At 47.1% G+C, this 24,160-nt stretch overlaps 1 protein-coding gene across 2 annotated transcripts in view; it reads right to left on the reverse strand.

Moving 5' to 3' along the window:
* Positions 1-24,160, reverse strand: part of PNPT1 (polyribonucleotide nucleotidyltransferase 1) — a 149,201-nt gene that overhangs the window by 8,272 nt on the left and 116,769 nt on the right. For both annotated transcript variants that reach the window (XM_033938048.1, XM_033938049.1), the window contains exons 22-26: positions 23,202-23,285; positions 10,678-10,761; positions 9,818-9,924; positions 9,671-9,726; positions 6,041-6,119 (exon numbers count right to left, since the gene is read on the reverse strand). In XM_033938048.1, coding sequence (XP_033793939.1) covers positions 6,041-6,119; positions 9,671-9,726; positions 9,818-9,924; positions 10,678-10,761; positions 23,202-23,285 — 410 coding nt within the window. The remainder of the gene's footprint in view (positions 1-6,040; positions 6,120-9,670; positions 9,727-9,817; positions 9,925-10,677; positions 10,762-23,201; positions 23,286-24,160) is intronic.

The raw sequence follows: 24,160 nt of genomic DNA on the forward strand, positions 1-24,160 counted from the left end.
GAAAAGCTTCCGGGTTGGCAAAGGCAGCACGAAGAGTTATAGTAGCGCCAAATAACCAAGGACCGGATCCCAAAGTGTGTGTGTGGGGGGGGGGGGGGGGCGGGGGTTAAGAAAGATGCCCTAGACCTGCAGGGGAAGAAAGGGAAGGAGCAGACAGAGATACCAGGCCACGGGAGGAGGGGGAAGGGAAGAAGAGAGATGTCAGACCACTGGATGAAGAAAGGGGGGGGGAGAAGAAAAGAGAGATTTCATACCTGAAAAAGGAGGGAGGGAGGGAAGGATTCCTGACTATGGCAGGGGGAGGGGAGGGGAAGGGAAAGTCAGATAGACGCCAGACCACAAAGGGAGAAGGGAAAGGAAGGAGAGGAAAGAGATCCCAGATCATAGAAGAGGGAAAGACAGGGACGAGATGGCACAAAGGGATGGAGGGGAAGGGGAGAGAGAGGGAGGACATGGTGCACAGGGACGGGAGAGCAAGGGAGGAGATGGTGCTTAGGGATGGGAGGAATGGGGAAGGTAAGAAAAGGGAAGAAATGCTGTTTATGGATAGATGGGAATAGGGGAGAATGAGGGAGAAGATGGTACACATGGATAGATGGGAAGGGAAGACAAGGAAGTAGATTTGAAGAGGAAGCAGAAAAATGGAAGAAAGTTGAATGTTAAAAGTTAATGCCAAAGATGGATGTAGGACATAAAATGAAGGAGAGAAAAACAGCATTTGGATAAGGCGGCCCTGGAAATACAGTTAACAGTACAGAAGACTGGGAAAAGATGAATAGAAAAATAAAATCACCAAAGGTAGGAAAAGTGATTATATTTTCAATTTAGTGATTGAAATGTGTCAGTTTTCAGAATTTACATCTGCTGTCTATATTTTGACTGTTCAGGAAAAAAATGTATTTTTTTCTTTTTCTCTGGTATTGTACTGCACACAGAACCTGGCATCTTAGGGTTTTGTGTATATTAGGACTTTTAGTTTGTGGTCCTGTATTTGCATAGGGCTTATCTGTGTTCTACAAGTGTGACCAAGACCAAGTGTTCTGGTAGGAATGAATGTCATGAAGCGTTAATGGTATCATTGCCCCAAGTAGGAAGATGTTTATCCGTGTTTTGGAAGGCACTGAGCAGTGTCTGGAGGGCCTCTGCGCATGTGTGGACAGTGATGTGATGTCATCACATCAATGTCCACGCATGCTTGGAGGCCTTCTAGATGCAGCCCAGAGCTTAGGGAAGGGCACAGGAGGTTTGCAAGGGGGGGGAGGGGGGCAGAATGGGGTGCGGCCAAGTGTCCTTTTTTTATTTTTATTTTTTAAGAGACAATCTGGTAACCCTAATTAGGGCAGTCAGTCTATCCAAGAAAGAGAGAAGCAGATTAAGAGTTTTTTGGGGGTTTTCTCAAAAATTAACTTTAAAAGGGAGTAAACCTATCTGCGTTACACCAGTAAGGATTGAGAAGTTTAAACCTTGTTAATAGAAAGGAGCTTTCCCAGGGCAACCAGCTTAACTAATACTTTATACTTTTATTTTTGTTTGGAGTCTGTAACTTGCCTTCATGGAACTAGGGACTGTGATTTGGGGCTGTCTTGAAGAAAAGTGAGAGGATTAAGATTCGTATACAAAGACAATCCTGAACCATGATGCCTAGCTGAGTGTATTGGAATTTAAAGGGCCAGTGAGTTGTGCTTACCCTAATAAACTTGATTGCTGATATTTACTGAAGTGAGAGTCAACACACACAGATGGAGCCAGTGAGAGCTGCCGGTCCACATACCATTTATAGAATTGTGCCTTCGAGACAGGTAGGTGCTGAAAGCATAGGCCAGGGTTTTCAAAGGTCTATATTTCTGGTGCCTACATTTGATGTGAATTGTGCCTATGGAGGCGCTTTACAACACCCAACGCCATTTCTGGCCTTAGCCACACCAGTTGCATTCAGCACTGTAAAACGTCTCTGTAGGCACAATTCTGGCGCCTACATTTTAAAAAAAAAATGCTTTCAATCAATTTTAAAATGGTGTTTTCAACTTAAGTTAGACGTCGGTAGAGCGCCTACCAGCGCCTAACTTAATGGGGCCGTTTAAAGAATCTGGACCATAGTAACAACTTTTTTAGGTACATCAAAAGCAGAGAGACTGAGGGACTCCATGGAACTGTTAGATCATGAAAAAGTAAAAGGGGCGCTCAGGGAGGACAAGGCCATAGTAGAGAGACAAAACAAATTCTTTGCTTCAGTCTTTACAGATGTAAGAAATCTACCTGTACCAGAAATGATTTTCAAGGGTGACAATGTAGAGAAACTGAAAAATTTCTGTAAACCTGGAAGATGTACTAAGCCAGATTGACAAGTTAAAGAGTAGTACATTACCTGGACCAGATGGAATGCACCCTAGGCTACTGAAAGAACCCAAAAATGAAATTACTAATTTGCTGTTAGTGATCGGTAACCTGTCATTAAAATAGTCCATAGTTTCTGAAGATTGGAGGGTGGCAAATATAATACTAATTTTTAAAAAGGGTTCCAGGAGCAATCTAGGAAATTGCATTCTGGTAAGCCTGACTTCACTACTGGGCAAAACAGTGGAAAATTATCGCAAAGAATAAAAATTACTGTATATACTCGAATATAAGTTGATCCGAATACAAGTCGAGAATCCCTTTTCCCCCGAAAAAGGAGAAAAAAAATGGTTGACTCGAATATAAATCGGGCGGCTTAATATTCAAGTGTCCTGCCCCATCAGACTCTGCACACAGCCCCCTTCCTTCCTCCCCTCCCAGGCTTGCGCCCGCACTCTTCCATCCTCCCATCCCCTGTCAGGCTCTGCGCCCAGCACCCTCCCATCCTCCCCTCCCCTGTCAGGCTCTACGCTCAGCATCCTTCAATCTTCCACTCCCATCAGGCTCTGCACCAAGCACCCTTCCCTCTCTCCTCTGTCAGGCATTGCACCAGCCCCCTTCCTTTCTTCCCCCCTCCCCTGTCAGGCATTGCACCAACCCCCTTCCTTCCTTCCCCCCTCCCCTGTCAGACTCTGAACCCTCAGACCCTCCCACGCTCTGCCCCCGCCACCCTCCCTGCCCTAGCCTCATACGGTACCTCATCTTGGCGATCCGTGGTAGAGGTGCAGCGGGCAAGAGCAAACTTTCCAAGTTCCTGCCCTGCTGCTAACTGGATGCCGCGAGTTCCTTCGGTTGCTGAGCGATACGAGCAGGATCGCGATTTGGCGCTGCTGCTCGGTACTGAGAGGCATCCTTACTGGCTCCCGCGAATTCTCAGAAAAATTTGCAGGAGCCAGTATGGATGCCTCTCAGTACTGAGCAGCAGCACCAAATTGCGCTACTGCTTGTGATGCTCAACAACCGAAGGAACTCGCAGCAGCCAGTTAACAGCAGGGCAGGAACTTGGAAAGTTCGCTATTGCCCGCTGCACCTCCACTGCGGATTGCCAAGATGAGGTACTGTATGAGGATTTGGCGCTGCTGCTCGGTACTGAGAGGCATCCTTACTGGCTCCCGCAAATTCTCATGAAAATTTGCAGGAGCCAGTAAGGATGCCTCTCAGTACTGAGCAGCAGTGCAAAATTGCGCTTCTGCTCGTGACGCTCAGCAACCGAAGGAACTTGTGGAAGCCAGTTAGCAGCAGGGCAGGAACTTGGAAAGTTCGCTCTTGCCTACTGCACCTCCACCGCGGATCGCCAAGATGAGGTACTGTATGAGGATAGGGCAGGGAGGGAGGCGGGGGCAGAGCCTGGCGGCAGAAGCCTTAAAAAAAAAAAATTCTTGGAGAGGGCATTGACCCGAATATAAACCGGGACCCCCATTTAAAAATCCCGGTTTATATTCGAGTATATATGGTACACAATACAGGCATGGTCTAATGGTATAAAGTCAGCATGGATTCAGCCAAGTGAAGTCTTGCCTCACCAATTTGCTTCATTTCTTTGATGTTTGAATAAACATACAGTGGTTTGCGAGTAACCCGGTTTGCGAGTGTTTTGCAAGACGAACAAAACACTCAGCAAACTTTTGACTCGCAAACCGAGCACTGCTCCGATAAACGAGCACTTACAGTCCAGGAAGCGCTGCTTCGGGGGATTCCTCTTCTGTCTAGCCTTCCATGTCGGGTGCCTTCCGCAGGTTGGAGGACCTCTGTCTGAGCCTGCACGGCCGGGTGCCGTCCCGCCTGCGCGTTGCGTTGTGCGTGTCGTGCGGGTGCCCCGGCGCTCAGCTGCGTGGGCTCGGGTGGGGGCTCTCAAGCATGCATGGGGCATCCGACGTGGAGGGCTGGCCGGCGGATGGAGGAGGCATCCTTTGAAGCGGCACTGCGGGGTTCTCCGGCGGCTGGCGGACATTAGAGGCATCTTCCCTGAAGCGGCACTGTAGGGTTCTTCTTCAGATGATGGACGGAGGAGGCAGATGGAGGAGACGGCACTGCAGCACCTGGCACCCGACAGGTACAGACCCCGGGTTCTGGAACGAATCTTTGGTGTTGCCACTATTTTCTTTGATAAACGAGCATTTTGGATTACGAGCATGCTCCTGGAACGGATTATGCTCATAATCCGAGGAAACACTGTACAGTATAATCTCATTATAATGGACTCGCCTATAGCGGACGAGGTCTGCTGGTCCCGGTCGAGCGCCATTATAAGCAAACAGAAAATCATCGGATATAGCGGACTCACATATAACGGACTTTCGGATATAACCGACAACTATTTTCGTCCCCAGAGCCGCTTTTAGCTGTACATTTCTCCCTCGGTATTCGTGGGGAATAGGGGCAGAGCCAGACCACAAGTGGAGAAAAACCGCGAATATCTTCTCGTCCGGCTCTGACCCACCGGCATCCCGGCCTTACCTGGTGGTCTAGGAGGCTTTCGGGGCAGGAGTGATCTTCCTACGCTCCTGCCCTGTGTAAATCGCCAATAGGGAATGACTGCCGTGAGTTCCCGTAGTCTCTCGAGACTATGGCGAGAGCTCATGGCAGCCATTTCCTATTGACAATTTGGACTTTTGGGCTAGACCTGTTTATAAAATGAATAAGGGCCAAAAAGGTATCCAAATTGACTAGATGATCACTGAGGGATGAAAATATGGCCCCCACACACACTCCCCCAGTGGTCACTAACCCCCTCCCACTCACCCTCAAAAATCTGCATGAAATAATATACTCATATCTTTCTCTGATAGCTAGATACTATGGCCATTCCTAGTATAACTGCAAGCCAGTCTTTGGAGTAGCATGGTGGGCATTCCATGGACTGCAGAGAAGGGGACCTAGGTCCATATGCCACCCTAACACTAGAATAGATGACATATGCAAGAGTCTGTCAATGTTATGAGCATCTGTGTGCAAAAGGATACAACCGCCCAGACAAGCATTCTTTGACGCGATTGGTCCTTGAAAACTAACAAGTTATTTTATTTTTGTCCTAATTTGAGCAACAAAGCAATCGAGGCTTCGTTAACATTTGGATCTTACCTTTGTAAACTTGGATTTTCAGTTCTGACAGAAATTAAATTGAAAAAAAGAGAACGACTGCAGATGGTAGATAATGAAATCTGTGTTTGCTTGTCAACTAACAAACCACGTTTTGAGTTAATTTGCACTCAAAAGCATGCACATCCATCGTATTGACTAGCAATTCTATTTATTTTAGTTTCACCATTGTTACAATTACCCATAAATAACTTAAAAGAACATTAAATAAATTTCAAATTTTAAATTTTTTTGGTTTTGCAAAATTTTATAATTTCAATTATAATGTGCCGCGAAGAACATTTGTTCCACTTAATGTGACACGAAAATATTTGCTTAGTTTAGTGTGCCAGGGTTAAAAATATTTGAGAGACATTGGCCTAATCTGTAGTAATCAATTATGATTGTGATCCAACTATATTATCACTAATTGTAATAAAATTCTTGACAATTCAAAATTATTTGGTCTTACAACAGCATACCAAGTTTGAGTATTTATGGGTTTTGATTTGTTTCAAAACTTTACATGTAGAAATTAATAAGAAATCAGACAAACTTTTCTCTTTACCCTTCTGTGATCAAGTTGTGAGTTATGTAGTAGCACAGGAGTCATATTCGGATATAGTTTTACCATCACGCCAATATCTCTGCAGCAAAAAAGGAAACATTTTTGGTCAGTTTGTTTTTATTATTATTCTTTTGAAACAATACATACCAAAAATGGCACACCTCCATAACCCTGAATACATATTTATAAAAACTGTCCAGTATGAACACACTAGCCCACATCCAGGGAAGTGAAGAAAATCTAAGGGCTCCTTTTACTAAGGTGCACTAGCGTTTTTAGCATATTACCGCGCGCTACGCAGCTAGAACTAACGCCAGCTCAATGCTGGCATTAAGGTCTAGCGCGCGGGGCAATTCAGCATGCATTATTCCGTGCATTAATGCCCTAACGCAGCTTAGTAAAAGGAGCCCTAAAGGTTACTGAATATGATCCTTACTTCTTAGTGGCTATAATATAGATAGATCAATTACTCTTAACACCCATTAACGCTAAACAAAAATTCAAAGGTTCCTCCAATAATTTCTCAGCTGAGTGGGCTCAGAGAGTAAGATATTTACACATAAAAAAGTACCACCCTTTGTCAATACTCTAGTTTTCATAAGAAGTTTTCCACCATGGATGACTGGAATGCACCATATCAGGAAAACTGTGTATCTTTTGCCCACATATTTTTAGTCATTTAGGGATCTTTTTACTAAGATGTGGTAGAAATTGGCCTTAAGACGCCCTTAGAAAGGTCTTTCCTATGCACTAAGGAGAAATTAGGTCCTTACCGGCTAATTTTCTATCTTTTAGTCTCTCCAGACCAGTACAGAAACAGATGGGTTTATGCTCCTCTGCCAGCAGGTAGAGACTGAGACACAAACGTTTGGCATCAGTAAAAGTGGGCTCTGCAGTTTCTCTTACAATCAGTTTTTACGAATAGCCAAGCAGAATTCAAGTACACTGATTCCAGAACATACAACACCACACTCACATTGAGAAAACAGAAGTCTAGCCCAACTGGACCAGGAAAACACTGTTGGATACTGATTAGAACAAGAACCTTCCCCAAACATCCCACAGTTTGCCAGCTAAACCAGCCGAACCAACAACCAACACCCAACACATACAGAAAAAAAAAAAAATACTCTTCGCAAAAAACCCATAATAATATGACATGGTGGGATTCTATGCCGGTCTGGAGGGGCTAAAAGAAAGAAAATTAGCAGGTAAGGACCTAATTTCTCCTTTTTTGGCCCTCCAGACCGGTACAGAAATGGATGGGACGTACCAAAGTAGTAACCATCGTGGGTGGAACCCCCAAAGGGCTGCCACTAGAACTCGCTCACCGAACACCATGTCTTGACGCGCCTGGACGTCCACAAAGTTGTGTTGCACAAAGGAATGGAGAGAAGACCAAACTGCAGCTTTACAGATCTCCACCGGCGGTACAAGAGAAGACTGTCTAAGAAGTTGCCTGACCCCCGAGTGGCATGAGCTATAAGACATTCCGGAGCATGCTTGTTTTGAAGAAGGTACACCAAAGCGATAGCATCCTTGATCCATCGCGCAATGCTAGCTTTGGAAGCACTGTCCCCCTTACAAGAACCTGCTAAGAGGACAAAAAGACGATCTGATTTCCGTAACTCCTGGGTCTTCTGAACATAAGAGCGAAGGACCCTACTGACATCCAATTTGCACAACTGTCTCTGCTCCAAAGAATCCTCCCGACTACTCAAGACTGGGAGGACCATGGACTGGTTGACATGAAAAGGCAAAACCACCTTAGGCAGAAATGAGGGGACCAGCTGCAACCTGACCCACTCCCTAGAGAACTCCAAGAAAGGCGGCCTACAAGAGAAAGCCTGCAGTTCAGAAACGTGTCTTGCAAAAGTAATGGCCACCAGGAAGACTGCCTTAAGAGTAAGGTCCTTCAACGTACAGAAATTGAGAGGCTCAAACAGAGGACGAACGAGCACAGCGAGAACCAGATTGAGGTCCCAAGAAGGAACTGACAGCCTAACAGGCAGTGGTAGCAATTTCGCTGCTCTCAGGAATTAAATCACATTCGGAGGCCAACCATGCAAGAGACTGCGAATGGAAGGCAACGCAGCAATCTGCACCCTAACAGAGGACCATGTGAGGCCGCACTCCAGGCCATCCTGCAGAAACTCCAAGATGTGAGGCAAAGCAGCGTGAAGGGGCTCAACTCCCCGCATGGACCACCACTCCTCAAAGAGACACCAAACACGCACATAAGCCCGAGAGGTAGAAAGTCTCTAAGACCCTAATAGAGTGAAGCACCTTATCTGAATATCCCTTCTTCCTTAGGCTTTCAAGAGCCAGGCCGTAAGACAAAAGGGACCCGGAATGAACATTGGAATGGGACCCCGCGTCAGAAGTTCAGGCAAGAGGGGCAGTGGGAGGGGATCTGCCACGAGCAGACAAACCATATCTGTGTCCCATGGACATTCGGGCCAATCCGGAGCTACCAGGATCACATGGCCTGTGTGTTGCACAATCTGAAGAAGAACTCTGCCCACCATAGGCCATGGAGGAAAGACATACAGCAGGCCGGTTGTAGGCCAAGCCTGTACCAGAGCATCCAGCCCCTCGGCATGGAAATTCCTGTGTCAACTGAAGAACCTTGGCACATTGGCGTTGACACTCGAGGTCATGAGGTCTATGATCAGCCATCCCCATGACTGAACAATCAACTCGAAGGCCTCTAGCCCGAGACAACACTCGCCGGGATCCAGAGCATGAGGACTGAGGAAGTCCACCTGGCCATTGACCACTCCAGCTATGTGGGAGGCCGAGATGTTTAGAAGATGGGCCTCCGCCCATTCCAGAAAGATGGAGGTCTCCAGCGCAACTAGATGACTCTTGGTACCCCCCCTGACTATTGATATAGGCCACTGCTGTGACATCATCTGAGAGAACTTGAACTGACTTCCACTCCAGCAAGGACTGGAATTCCACCAATGCTAGCCAAATGGCTCTTGTCTTCAGAACATTGATCAACCAGGAAGCCTCCACCGGCGACCAGTTGCCCTGAGCCAAGCAACCGAGACACTGAGCCCCCCTCCCCCCCAACCAAGGAGTCTGGCATTTGTGAGAAGCACTGTCCACTGGGGCTGATCTAGACTCACTCCCTAAATTAGATTGGAAGACTGTATCCACCAGTGCAGGCTGCGACATACTAAACTGGGTTTATATGGATAGCATGCAATCTGCTGGTGAATTTTCAGCCTGTCGTAATCTGCATGTATTTTCACAGTGCACAAACATTTATCCCTAGAAAAGATAAGCACTTCTGAGGGCATAACATGGTTGGGAGAAGGCAGAAAAAATGAGCTAGATGTGTACCTTTAGTTTTAAATACATATGTATGGATAGACAAAGGTGCATACTTTACCTCATTTTAGGTGACATAAGTGCATGCTCAGACTTTTAGTAGGCTGAAACCCCCATTTCAGCATGTATACCACCTGTCCTAACATGGGCAGTTCCCAACTAGCCATTTGAAACTTTACTCCATAAAGTTTATTTTTCAATTCACCTTTTTAAATAAATTCAAGTTAGGAATATTAGCAGTAGAAATCATATGCAAGGAAAGAACATTTTCAGAAAAGATGAGGGTTTTACCTAATTTCTGTTATTGATGCTGTATAAATGGCGCCAAACTCCAACTGCTGCTCTTGCTGTACAGAAAGGAAAGAGTTAGAAACAGCATTTTGATACAATTAAAAAAAAAAAAAGAGGCAAAGGTAAAATAATAAACATGGCACTTACATCATCCTTGCAGATATCACTAATAAACTCCTGTGCTTCGTGCATTGCACCAGGCGTTGCAGCAAATATAGAGAATGTTTCTTCATCCAGTTGACTTATTGTAACTCCTTAAAAAGATAAGGAATTACATTTTTTTTTACTATATTTTTAAGACTAGCAATGGCAAGAAAAGTTACTACAAATTTATGAAATAACCTTTGACAATGGAACCTCATAAATCAGACTTCTGCAGGCAAACTGGGAAAATCCCTTCTCTTCAGAATCACAGGTCTTTGGAACAACCTTACTACCCCGCTGCGGAACTTGGGCTCCCTCCAATTATTCCGCAAGCAACTGAAAACCTGGCTTTTCACTAAAATGTAATTCTATCCCCCCTTACTCTTCTCTTCTACATATAAGTTCATGTAAACCTTTTTCTTTCCTTCTCTTCCTATATTTTAAGTTCTTGTAAACCGTGCCGAGCTCCACAACATCCGTGGAGATGATGCGGTATATAAACTTAAGGTTTAGTTTAGTTTAGTTCTGTTGGCTTTCAAAAAGCTTAATAGTGTTACAACAGCCTTTAGATAATGGTCAAGACTTGTGGAAATGTAGTTCTTGATGTTTCTCAATGAATCAAGCTTTTAGAGCATAAACGCTGACTCTAAAGGTGGCGTGATAAAATATTGACTCAGAGTAATGACTTCAAGAACTCTTCTATTGCAAAAGAACAAGAGATAAACTCATAGGAAAATGATTTTGAGAGACATGTTTAGTTTACTATAGGCACTAGCAACAAAGTGTTGCAGTGAAAAAATAAGAGTCCCTGGCTCATCTTGTGTAATCATATCTAAATACACACTACTAGAGCACATGCTTACCTGTTTCTGCTTGTAGTTTCTTTAAATTATAGCCACCAGGGCCAACAAATCGCACCCTTTTGGACAGTGGCACCTGAACAGTCTCTGAAATGCACAAGACAAAAATTTATTCTAAAAAGTAGTTATCTGAATCTCTTGTATAGCTGAACTAAGCTGTTAATACACAAATTAGCACATGATGTTACTGAACAGCTGGTATGACAGTATGCACTGATTTGCACACTAACTGCAAGCTGTGTTATATGATGGAAAATAGGTGGACTATGGGTGGAGAATAGGCATGGACTGGACATTGCAGTTTGTGGATGGTACTTTAGGAGGAGTTAAACATACCAATGCTAACTGCAAAGTTTCAGTACACACTATAAAGGGGGGATGCTAAATACATCTGCACTACTTGCAAATGCATTTAGTGCAACACCACCATTCTCATACCCTCCTACCTTACCCTCATCCTTTACAAAGTTTTGCACTATCTGCTCCCCCTCCCCTTCCACCACCATTTATTAGGAATCATTTCTGCACTGCCAGTGGCCTGAGATCAAAATGGATAGTTTCTTTCACCCCTAGCAGTTGTCTCTTGGAACTACATCTATGTCAGCTTGATTACAAGCAGCAGTACCATGAGACAACCACTGGAGATCAGAAGTTCAATTCTGATCCTAGATCACTGATGGTGCAAGTGGAGATTGCTTGATCCCCCACTAGGCACCAGGGGATACTGGTAAAAGCCTGGAGTAGGGAGGAAAAATGGAGAAATTAGGTTCTTACCTGCTAATTTACTTTCTTTTAGCTTCTCCAGACCAGTAGAGGTTAACTTTACGAATGGGTATATATCTAATCATGACCAGCAGGTGGAGACTGAAAACAAAACTTTGGGACAGTATATACTATCCTCCCTTCTCTATTTCCCTCAGTCTGCCGAATAGCCAAGCAGAACCAAGAACTGGAAAACAGGAAGAAAACAATACTCCGAACAGGAGTAACAAATAACATACCCAAATGCTGTTGGAAAATGCAGAGGAGAAATACCCGAAGGAAAATGTCCCCACAGCTCGCCAGCTAAGCCAGCCGAGCCACAGCCGCTGTTCTTTAATTCTCCCCGGCCCTAGAAAAATACTAGAACCCGCAGCAAAAAACAAAAACTGCCCGCGAAAACAGCCCCAACAACAACAACAACAACAGACAGGGTGGGGACCTCTACTGGTCTGGAGAAGCTAAAAGAAAGTAAATTAGCAGGTAAGAACCTAATTTCTCCTTCTTTAGCACTCTCCAGACCAGTAGAGGTTAACTTTACGAATGGGACGTACCAAAGCAGTCCCTCTCACGGGCGGGACCCCCGAAGGGCCGATACCAGAACACGCTCACCGAACACCGCGTCCCGACGCGCCTGAACATCTACCCGATAATGTCTAACAAAAGAATACAAGGAGGACCAAACCGCAGCCTTACAAATATCCACCGGAGGCACGAGCGACGACTCAGCCCAAGAAGCCGCCTGACCCCGAGTGGAATGAGCCTTGAGAAACTCCGGAACAGGCTGCTGTTTCAGAAGATAAGCGGAAGCAATCGTCTCCTTGATCCAGCGCGCAATAGTAGCCTTAGAAGCGCCAGCTCCCCGACGAGGACCAGCCAGGAGGACAAAGAGATGATCGGACTTCCGGAATTCCTGGGTCCGCTGCACATCAGAGCGAAGGACCCGACCGACATCCAACTTGCGCAGCTGCCGTTGCTCAGAAGAGCCCTCCCGACCACCCAAGACCGGGAGAACCACCGATTGATTGACATGAAAAGGAGAAACAACCTTCGGCAGAAAGGAAGGAACAGGCCGCAAGACGACCCGCTCCCTAGACAACTCCAAGAAGGGAGCCCTACAAGAGAAAGCCTGCAGCTCAGAAATACGCCTAGCAGAAGTAATGGCCACCAAAAAGACCGCCTTCAAAGTAAGGTCCTTCAAAGAACAGTCGTCCAAGGGCTCGAAAGGCGGGCGCACCAAAACAGAGAGAACCAGATTAAGATCCCAAGAGGGAACCGAGGGCCGTAGGGGAGGCCTAAGCAACTTGGCCGCCCGCAGAAACCGAATCACATCAGGAAGAGCCGATAAACGCTGACCTGACACCAACCCTCGAAAGGTCGACAGGGCCGCAAGATGAACCCGGAGAGAAGACCAAGCCAGGCCTCTATCCAGGCCATCCTGCAAGAACTCTAGAATGTTAGGCAGAGAAGCGCGAAAAGAGGTCACTCCCCGCGCCCGACACCATTCCTCAAAGAGACGCCAAACCCGCACATAAGCCCGAGAGGTAGAAAGCCTCCGGGACCCCAACAGTGTAGCGATCACCTTGTCTGAATATCCCTTCTTGCTAAGGCGACCCCTTTCAAGAGCCACGCCGTAAGACAGAAGAGAGACGGGTCGAACAAGGGAATGGGACCCTGCATCAGAAGGTCGTCCGAGAGAGGCAGAGGAAGAGGAACCGCCACCAGGTGCCTCACCAGATCCGCATACCACGGACGTCGAGGCCAATCCGGAGCCACCAGCACCACCAAACCCGGATGGTGAACAATGCGAAGAAGCACTCTGCCCACCAGCGGCCAAGGAGGGAACACATACAACAGCCCCTCCGTTGGCCACGGCTGGACCAGAGCATCCAGACCCTCGGCCAGCCCTTCCCTGCGACGACTGAAGAAGCGGGGCACTTTGGCGTTGCCACTCGTGGCCATCAGGTCCATCAGGGGCTGCCCCCAATCTTGCACTATCAACCGAAACGCTCCGGCGCCGAGAAACCACTCTCCTGGATCCAGGAAGTGACGACTGAGGAAGTCTGCCTGAACATTTTCTACCCCGGCTATATGAGAAGCCGAGAGGTCCAGAAGATGGGACTCCGCCCAAACCATGAGCCGAGCCGCCTCCTGCGCCACAGGAGTGCTCTTGGTGCCCCCCTGACGATTGACATAAGCCACCGCCGTGGCATTGTCCGACAGGACTCTGACCGACTTGCCCAGCAAAAGGGAGTGGAAAGCTAACAGCGCCAGCCTGACCGCTCTGGTCTCCAACTCGTTGATCGACCAGGAGGCCTCCTCCGCGGACCAGGTGCCCCGAGCTGAGTGGCCCATAAACTGAGCCCCCCAACCGAGGAGACTCGCATCCGTAAGGAGCACCGTCCACTGCGGGAGATCCAGACCCACCCCCTGAACCAGGTGAGGGGTCCGGAGCCGCCAGCGCAGACTGCAGCGCGCCAAGCCTCGCAGGGGAACCGGAACATCCAAATCTTGCCTCCGGGGAGACCACCTCCGGAGCAGAGCATACTGAAGAGGACGCATGTGGGCCCGCGCCCACCTCACCACGTCCAGGGACGCCGCCATTGACCCCAGGACTTGGAGGAAATCTCGCGCCCGAGGACCCCGGGACGCCAAAAGCAGGCGAATCTGAGATTGCAATTTGCTCACCCGGGCCTCTGGAAGGAAGACCTTCCCCAAGGAGATGTCGAACATAACCCCAAGGCACTCCAGACGCTGAGCCGGGACCAACCGACTCTTGGAAAGGTTGACCACCCAGCCCAGCGACCGGAGAAACTCCACCACCCGAGCCGTAACCCGGGAGCTCTCCTGCAACGACTTTGCCCGAATCAACCAGTCGTCCAGGTAGGGGTGAACCAGGATGCCCACCGACCGCAAGGCTGCCGCGACGACCACCATTACCGTGGTGAACGTCCGAGGAGCCGTGGCCAGACCAAAGGGAAGCGCACAGAACTGAAAGTGCCGCCCCAAGATCGCAAAGCGAAGGAAGTGCTGATGAGAGGCCCGAATTGGAACCTGCAAGTAGGCCTCCGTCAGATCGAGAGACGTAAGAAACTCCCCCGGCTGAACCGCCAGAATGACCGACCGCAGCGTTTCCATGCGGAAAGACGGAATCTTGAGAGCTCTGTTGACCCCTTTCAAATCCAGGATGGGCCGAAAGGTCCCCTCCTTTATGGCCACCACAAAGTAAATGGAGTACCTGCCGGTGCCCCACTCCGTAGGGGACACCGGCACCACTGCCTCGAGATCTAGCAAACGCTGAAGGGTCTGACGAAAAGCCTGCGTCTTCCATGGAGTCTGACATGGAGAAGCGAGGAAAAGGTCCGGCAGAGAGCGGGTAAACTCCAGAGCGTAACCGTCCCGCACCACCTCAAGGACCCACTGATCGGACGCGATCTCGGCCCATTTGGGGAAAAATTTGCGCAGCCGGGCCCCCACCGGAACCAAAGGGGGCGCCGGCAAGGAGTCATTGCGCAGGACGGGAAGCGGGGGAACCGGCGGAGGGATTCCCTGCCCCCCGACGGGCCCCCCGAAAGGGCTGCATGCGCTGGAAGAACCGACCCCGGGAAAAACCCTGAGCCGGGAAAGAAGCAGCCCCACGCCCCGGGCGATACTTGCGAAATTCCCGCAAACGCCCCCGGGCAGCCCCACACCTAGACGCAGGGCGGGCACGGTCCTCAGGCAGACGGGGCACCTTCGAGTCCGTCAGAGTCTGAATCAACTCATCTAATTCCTCTCCAAACAAAAAGACCCCCTAAAGGGAACTTTAGTAAACTTAGCTTTGGACGCAGAATCCGCCGCCCAAGCGCGCAGCCACAAAATACGCCGCGCGGCCATGCCATAGACTTAGCCGAAATCCGCACCAAGTCATAAAGAGCATCTGAGAGGAACGAGGCAGCCATCGCAATCTTCGCTACCTCCTGATCCACTAGAGACCAGTCATCAGACTCCCGATCCAGGACACGCTCAGCCCACCGAAACACGGCGCGAGCGACTAGCTCCCCACAAACAGCCGCCTGGACCCCAAAGGCAGAGACATCAAAATCATACTTAAGAAGAGTCTCTAACGCACGCGCCTCCGAGACCCTAAGAGCAGAACCGTCCATAACAGGCACGGTATGCCGCTTAGGAAGTGCCGAGACCACCGCGTTCCCCATTGGCGAAATTAAGGTAGCCCTACCTCCCTCCGGGACGGGATACCCAAGAGCCAAGGCGCACACCAAACGAAACTGCGCCCATAGGCCACTGCGCCAACACAAAATCCCGCAAATCCTGACGCACAGGAAAAGAGCGGGAACCAGGACAGACCCCCTGAAGCAGAGGGGCCCCCATACGCGGGGTCTCCGGCGGCGCCACTGCAAAAATGCAGCACCAAGGAGACCTGCTACACAGGTCTAAAAGCTCATCCCTCTGAATAAAAAAGCGCACCACGGACGCATCTGCTCTGGAAGACGGGAAACCCGCCGCCCCGCTGCCAACAGGCGTCCCCTCTAGAGGATCCTGGAAGCCCGCCAAAGCAGCCAGGTCCTCAACCAGGCCAACACGCTCCTCCGCCCACCAAATCGCAATCCAAGCCCCCCCGCGGGCGCTTGGATGAGGGAGGAGGAAGAGGGGACGCCAAACGAAAAGAGGGAGGCAAAGCCATAGGGGGCGCGGAGGGAAACCCCCCCCGAAACCCCCCAGGCGCACGTGGGACCCCCAAAAGTCCGCACAAAGAAAGAAAATAAATTGGGGGCAAAAAACCCCTGGGGGTCCCCAGGGACTCCCTGCCCCAGCAGGGGTCCATGCTGAAACCTGCCCCTGTGTTCGCCATACAGGGGGAAGGTCACCTGAGGTTGCAGACAAAATGGAGGGGCCAGACAAAGAAAATGGCGAAGTTCCCGCCAAAAATGCTCCCTCCATGGCCTGTAGCGGCTGAGAAGACTGAACAGTCTCAGCCGCTAAGACAGGCAAGTCGGCATCAGCTGTCAAAAAATCAGCTGAGAGGGAATCCTTCGGGGAATCCCTCCGTGGGCGGTTGTGGAAGACCGGGCTTCCCCACTGCTCCAAGCCGACTCGCGAGGCACCATCGGCGGGGAGCTCTGGGTGCCTGCAGCCGCTGCCGACGGAGCTCCACCACCTCACCGACCCAAACCGCCGAGTTCAGGCCGGCCGCGAGTGCCTCGCGGCTGGACTAAAATTGTGGCCTACTCCCCCGGAGAAGGGCACAATTGCTCCAGACGCGACCTAGCTATAAAAAAGTGCTGGTTACATGAAAAAATACAGTAAAATACAGTTTTCTTAAAGGGAAACAACCCTTCAGACCAGCACTACCTCAGGATTTTTTTTTTTTTTTTTTTTTACAGAACAGACTCCACAGGCTCTCGAAGCAATATGCCTTGCTTGACTTAGGGGGCAAGGCTTACTGCTGAGGCTCCTCTAAAAAAATGTGGGGAGGTGGAGGAAGTGGGGGGAGGGACCCCGCTCGTGACCCGCCGGGTTTGACACCCCCGAGGTCGGACGGACCCCCAAACAGGGCCCGACCAAGCTCCGTCCGGCCAAAAACAGGGACAATAAACCCCTAAACAAATTCCAACAGCCCTACCAAGAGAGATGGGTACAGATCACTCAACACCTGCTGGAGACTGAAAGAAGACTGAGGGAAATAGAGAAGGGAGGATAGTATATACTGTCCCAAAGTTTTGTTTTCAGTCTCCACCTGCTGGTCATGATTAGATATATACCCATTCGTAAAGTTAACCTCTACTGGTCTGGAGAGTGCTAAAGAATAAAACTTTATAAAGGATAGGGAAGGGGCTGAATGTCAGGGCCACTGCAAATGCATACAGATGTAATTATTTTCTCTGGCAAGTGGATCTGCATAAATCAGCAAGCATCTACCATGCAGTAAATATCTGCCCTATGCAGTAACTTCATGAGCGCATACTGGCTGCACAAGTTTTGTGCTTAGCACATATCAATGTTTGCCTTTAACATTCTGTGACTGCAAAATTGTATCACACTAAGTAAACAGGCTCCACGGCTAGTAACATTTCTATTAAATTACTACATTTCAATTGTGCAGAGACAAAAAAAAAAATAGGATTTATGCACTTGAGTGTAATGCTCATAAACAGAGGTGGATTTAGGACAGTTAAAAAAGCTAGGAGCTTTGCACTGATTTCCAGCTCTAGGCTCATATAGGCCAGTGAATAGCAGGTCTAAATTTATAAGCACGACTTTTAAAGGACCTAAAAATTAAGATGACTTTCCAGCTGAAAATAAGGTGGAAATTTAAGCAGTATATTTGAAACTCAAAATGCTTATGGAAGATTAGGTTCTTACCTCAATAATATTCTTTCCAGTAGTCCTGAACCTGTGAGTAGTGCATCTTCACCCATGAGGGATGAAGAAGGTATCATCTTACATTTTCAACTCTGCCTCCCTGGGCACTATTCTCTCTTCTCTGAATGGATGGAGGAGTAAATAGACCCTGATCGATTTTTAGAGGGTTGTGTTCATGAGGAGCTAGCTAAAATAAAGGTAGACAAAGTGATGGGACTGGATGGTGTACATCCGAAGGTGCTGAAGGAACTTAGGGAAGTTCTGGTAGCTCCACTGACTGACCTTTTCAATGAGTCTCTAGAGTCGGGAGTGGTACCGGAGGACTGGAGAAGGGAGGATGTGGTCCCTCTCCACAAAAGTGGAAGTAAGGAATTATAGTCCGACTTCTGTGGTAAGCAAATTAATGGAAACAAACACTTTTAAAACATAAAGTGGTCAGGCTTCTGGAATCCTGTGGATTACAGGACCGGAGGCAACATTAGAGCTAGGTCTTGTCAGATAAATCTGATCAATTTCTTTGACTGGGTGACCAGAGAATTGGATAGAGGATGTGTGTTAAATATAGTGTATTTAGATTTCAGCAAAGCCTTTGACAGTGTGCCACACAGACATCTAATAAATAAACTCCCTCGGGCTGGATCAAGAACTGGTTGAGTGGAAGGGGACAGAGGGTAGTGATCAGTAGAGATCGCTCTGAGGAAAGGGAACACTAGAAACAGTGGCTATATGAATGAAAGACCACAAACTAAAACTGAACCTTGACAAAACAAAATTTATTCTTCTCGAAAAAAACAAAACCCCAACCATAACAAACTTAGTAATAAACTCAATCACATACCCCATTCAACCCACCCTAAGACTTCTGGGAGTCATGATAGACAGCTGCTGTACCATGCAACCAAAAATCAACAAAACAATACAGAAATCATTCACGGTCATGTGAAACTTAAGGCAAATCCGAAAATTCTTTGACAGAAAACAATTCCAACTCATGGTCCAATCCCTAGTCCTAGGACTTCTAGACTACTGCAACATCCTCTATCTCCCCTGCCCCGCAGTCATGATAAAAGCAACTATAAACAGTACAAAACACAGCCCTGACACTGATCTATTCGCTGAAGAAATATGACCACATCATCATCACATACCTTGACTCACACTGGCTCCCAATACAAGCAAGAATACTATTCAAATTTTACTGTCTACTATTTAAAGCCATGAATGGAGACAGCCCAGCCTACTTGAACAACCATTTTATCCGTATCCGAACTACCACAACCAGGCAAAGGAGAACACAGACACCATACACGCATCCCCAAATCAGGGGCGTCAAACGCAAAAAAATGTAAGATGGCCTACTGGCCACAAAGGCAGTGAAACCTGACCACCAACTATCCAATCTACTGATCACAACACCAGACTACAAAACTTTCAGAAAGAAATAAAAACCCTGATATTCAAGAAATCCATCAAAATAAACTAACTCCGCAGGAAGCATTTCAATCCCCTGAAGTAACTCACTCAACTCTGCAACTCTTCTGGAAATGTCCAGATAACCTCTTATGCAATCTGCCTTGAACCACAAGTTAATGGCAGAATAGAAGTCAATAATGTAATGTAATGGATGTTACCAGTGGTATGCTTCAAGGTTCTGTTCTTGGGCCTGTTCTTTTTAACATTTTTTAAACGATATTGCTGAAGGGTTGTCAGGTAAGATTTGCTTCTTTGCAGATGATACCAAAATCTGCAATAGAGTAGACACGCCGGATGGTGTGAATAACATGAAGACCTGGCAAAGCTTGAAGAATGGTCTGAAATTTGACAGCTAAAATTTAATGCTAAGAAATGCAAGGTCATATATTTGGGCTGCAAAAACCCAAGTGAACGGCACAGTTTAGGGGGTGAAGAACTTATGTGCAAGACAGAAGAGCGGGATTTGGGTGTGATTGTATGTGATGATCTTAAGGTGGCCAAACAGGTTGAAAAAGTGATGGTGATAGCTAGAAGGATGCTAGGTTGTGTAGGGAGAGGTATGGCCAGCAGGAAAAAGGAGGTATTGATGCCCCTGTATAAGACTTTGGTGAGACCTCATTTAGAATATTGTGTACAATTCTGGAGGCCGCACCTTCAAAAAGATATATAAAGGACGGAGTCGGTCCAGAAGAAGGCTACTTAAAGATCTCAATCTGTATACTTTGGAGGAAAGGTGGGAGGGGGAGATATGATAGACGTTTAAATACCTTTGTCATGTAAATGCGCATGAGTCCGAGTCTCTTTCATTTGAAAAGAAACTCTGCAATGAGAGGGTGTAGGATGAAGTTAAGAGGTGATAGGCTCCAGAGTAATCTAAGGAAATACTTTTTTACAGAAAGGGTGGTAGATGCATGGAACAGTCTCCCAGAAGAGGTGGTGGAGACGGAATTCAAAAGGGCCTGAGATAGGCACGTGGGATCTCTCAGAGAGAGAAACAGATAATGGTTACTGTAGATGGGCAGACTACATGGGCCATTTGGTCTTTATCTGCCATCATGTTTCTGTTTCTATGACAGAGGAGACAAAAGCAAGGAAAGGTACAGGGAAACTTCCTGATAAGTTTTTTTTAATCTGCTCTGCAAAAAAACACAACTTATTAACAAATGCAACATAGCACCAAAAAGGCAGTACGAAAACAACCACCTACCTGACTGCAATGCTTGTTTGGATCTGACTTTGTCAAGAACAAACCTGTATAGACACTCCTGTCTCTCTGAGGCTGTAGCTTTATATAGTTTCATCTTGCTTGAGTGCCATTAGATAAACCTCTGCAGAAATATATCTATCTGAGGCTAAAAGCAGGCTACACTGAAAACTGATAGGACAGGGCTTCAGGACTTGTGCTTTTCTACTGGAAAGAAGATTATTGAGATAAGAACCTAATCTTCTGTTCCAGTGCAAAAGGCACATGAGTCTTGAACCTGTGGGATATATCAAAGCAGCCCCTCGAGCCTAGGGAGGGAAAGAAGAGCCTGCTGCTAGCATTGCTGACCCAAAAGTGAAGTACTTTCCTGCTGCTACATTCATTCTGTAAAAAACAAAGTGTGTGTAGTGTGAACCACATAGCTGTCCTAAAAATCTCCTCAGGCAAATCTGTCCTGGACTCTTCCCATGACAAAGCCACACCTCTGGTGGAATGAGCTCCCAAAGAAACTGGTTGACTTTTACCACATCCTATGTAAGCAGAGGAAATAGTTGCCCGTTTCCATCTGGTAATCGAGGCTTTTGAGGCCAGTCTTCCTCTGCATCCAGAGCCCATTAAGATGAATTTACAACCTAAAATCATTGCTCACCTCCAGGTAATGAGGGAGAACCCTTCTGACATCTAGGCATGATAGTATTTTATCCTGCTTCTTTACACCTGTGGCCTGGAATGCTGGCAGTCGGACTTCTTGATTCACATGGAATGCAAACACTACCTTCGGCAGAAAAGTGGAATCTTACACAGACACTCCTGCCTCCATAATTCTGAAAGATGGTTCTCTGCATGACGGTGCCTGAAGCTCCAAAACTCTTCTAGCTGAAATGATAGCTACTAAAAAAACATCTTTACCACGAGTTCTGTCCAATGTTTCTCATAGACAGCAATTATGTATGCTCACTGTGCTGCCATGTGCTGTATCTGCATCAGCTTACACTGTGGCAAGCAGGATATCCAGGGTCTTGTCTCTTCTGGCTGCCTTTTACACAGGATGAACAAGCCTGAAACTTTCTACCCCACTAGTCACACACTTCTTCAGGGGGGGGCGCAGCTAGCACCTGCAAGGTCTCCTGACCACTACAGAGCCCGAAAACAGCACTTTGAATAAAACCAGGTGAGTAGATTCCCAGGGGCCGAACCCCAAGCTGATCTAAGTAGTACAGCAGGAAGGCCAGACAGGTGCTCTGCAGCAAGGGTGGCCCACCCAACTAAAGACTTCAGAACCACGAGTCTGCAGTTTTTCCCAGGCAGAGGTGACCCCGGACTAGTGGGGAGATCTAAAGCACCAGAGTACTCAAATTATGTCCTATTGGAAGCAAAGAGAGAAAGGGTGCTGGTCATATGGGGTGAAGGTGCTGGAAGGAAGAGAATAGAGAAAGGGTGTTTCCAATAGGACATAATTTGAGTACTTTGGTAGTTATATATGTCCTTGGATTTCTTTGGGGAGATCTAAAGCACCCAAAGCCTCAAAAAAACTCAGATTAATACCTGAAAATAATAAATATTAAGCAGTACAGATGAAAGACTTATCTTCCTCACTTGCAAAAGGAAAAATATGAGAGAGAAAGGAGTTGAAAATGATAAGAAGATACCTTCTGCATCCCTTGCGGGGAAGATGCACTACCCATTAGTGTTGCACCATTCACAATTCGAATTGATTCACCAATTCAGTTTGGCTGAATCAATTCATTTTAAAAAAAAAATGGACTCACCAATTCAGGCCTGCTCTTGAGCTTTCCCTCTGCAAGAGTCCTTCCTTTTGATGCAATATCCTGTTTTGCAAAACATGAAGTTACATCAGAAGGAAGGACTCCCTCTGGTACTATATGTGCTGCTTCCTCCATTGGACCCAAGGAGTGGTGGGCACTGCCTTTGCTGGACTCAGACCCACATTGGGGGGAGGGGGTTGCTGCCACGGATGGACCCGTGGGGGAGATAGAGGGAAGGCCCAGCAGGGAGAGAGAATGCTGGACCCGGGGGGGGAGGGCGGGAAGTGAGAGGGGCTTGACTGGCTGAGGTTGATGGGAAGCGAAGAGAGAAAGGGTGCTGGTCATATGGGGTCAAGGTGCTAGAAAGAAGGGAACAGAGCAAGGGTGTTAGCCACAAGAGGTGGGATGGGGTGGTGGTGGTGTTGGTGGCTGGAGGGAAGGGAAGAGAGAGAGAGGGTGCTGGCCACATGGAGTGGAGGGGCTGGAAGGGAAGAGAGTGAGGGTACTGGCTCCTCACAAACTGCCAGGGGTAGCTGGATGAAGAGGAAGACATAAGAAGAAGGGACAGGCAGAATTTTTTCTCCTTAAGACTGGACCCTAATTTTAAAGCTATATCATAGAAAGTGAATTGAATCGTACAGAATCATATTGAAAAATCAATTCAATTGGCAAAAATCAAATCAAAAAAATATTTTTTCCTAAATCAGACAGCTCTACTATCTACAGGTTCAGGACTCGTGTGCTTTTTGCACTGGGATTGCTAGCAGCCAAAGTTCAGTAATTTGATTAATAATTAGAGAACAATTCATGATTATCAAACTAAGGCCCCCTTTTACAAAGCCGTGCAGGCAAGTGTTTGGCTTTGATGGCCATTCAGTTTCTATGGGCACTGCCAGTCTTTGAAAAAGGGTGGCCTAAGTAAACATTACTTATTTTTAAAGCTATAATACAACTGATATTACCAACAACGGGTCCATTTTCCTTTCTATTTTTTCTGGGCTTTGCAATGGTTTTGTTCATTATTTGTATGATTTCTTTCTTTGCCACTAGAAGAAAAAGACAGCAGTTTAATACAACAGCAGATATTGGTCTTATGTATTTGTTTGTTTTCCCTCCATTTCAATGTACGTTTATAGCAGAATTCTCCTGTCACATATGTGAGCACTGAGGTGAAAAGTTGTAATAATGCTAATTTCTCTTTGGTGTTTGATGAATGCTGGGAACCTGGAAAGAAGCAATGGAAGAGGGACAGCAAACTGGCATAAATGGTTCTTGTTTCAGGATATCCAAGTATATTTACCTTGAATAATATATTAAACTAATCTCAAACATTCTGGAAACTTTTCCATAGCACTTGAGGGCTAACATACATACTCTCATTGTTAGAAACATGCCCTGGTATGCATGAACTGATGGTGCTATCTGTGGTGGTAGTATTGCATCTAAAAAACAGAAATCTAGTTGTCTTTTCTGTGCCTTAAGCTTTTCCTTTGTTGACATAAGGGAGTTACTATCAACAGTAGTGATACAAACCAGAATTATAGTACATTGAACAGTAATCAGGTAATCTTAAATATTTTCTTATCTGTCTCGGCAGACTCACAATCTAACTGTGGTACTTGGGGCAATGAAGGATTAAGGTCCAGATTTTCAAAACTTTAACGCTGTCACTAAACTGGTTTCCGACGGTTTCACCTGCATGCATTTTAGCTTCAGATTATCAAAACGGCTTATCTCGGTCTTTAGCAAGCTTTCTAGCCGTCTCTGTCACTGACATGCAAATTGGACTCTTCAATATTGAAATGAGCACTCCGGTGGATTCTTCAAAAATCGCCAAGCCATTCTTCAAACGCAGCAGCAGCTTTTGGCAACAAAAATCGGCGACTGGTTCGGGGGTGTCGGAACAGTGATAACACTGTTA

This window comes from Geotrypetes seraphini, chromosome 3 (assembly GCF_902459505.1).
Source record: "Geotrypetes seraphini chromosome 3, aGeoSer1.1, whole genome shotgun sequence".
Classification (NCBI taxonomy): Eukaryota; Metazoa; Chordata; class Amphibia; order Gymnophiona; family Dermophiidae; genus Geotrypetes; species Geotrypetes seraphini.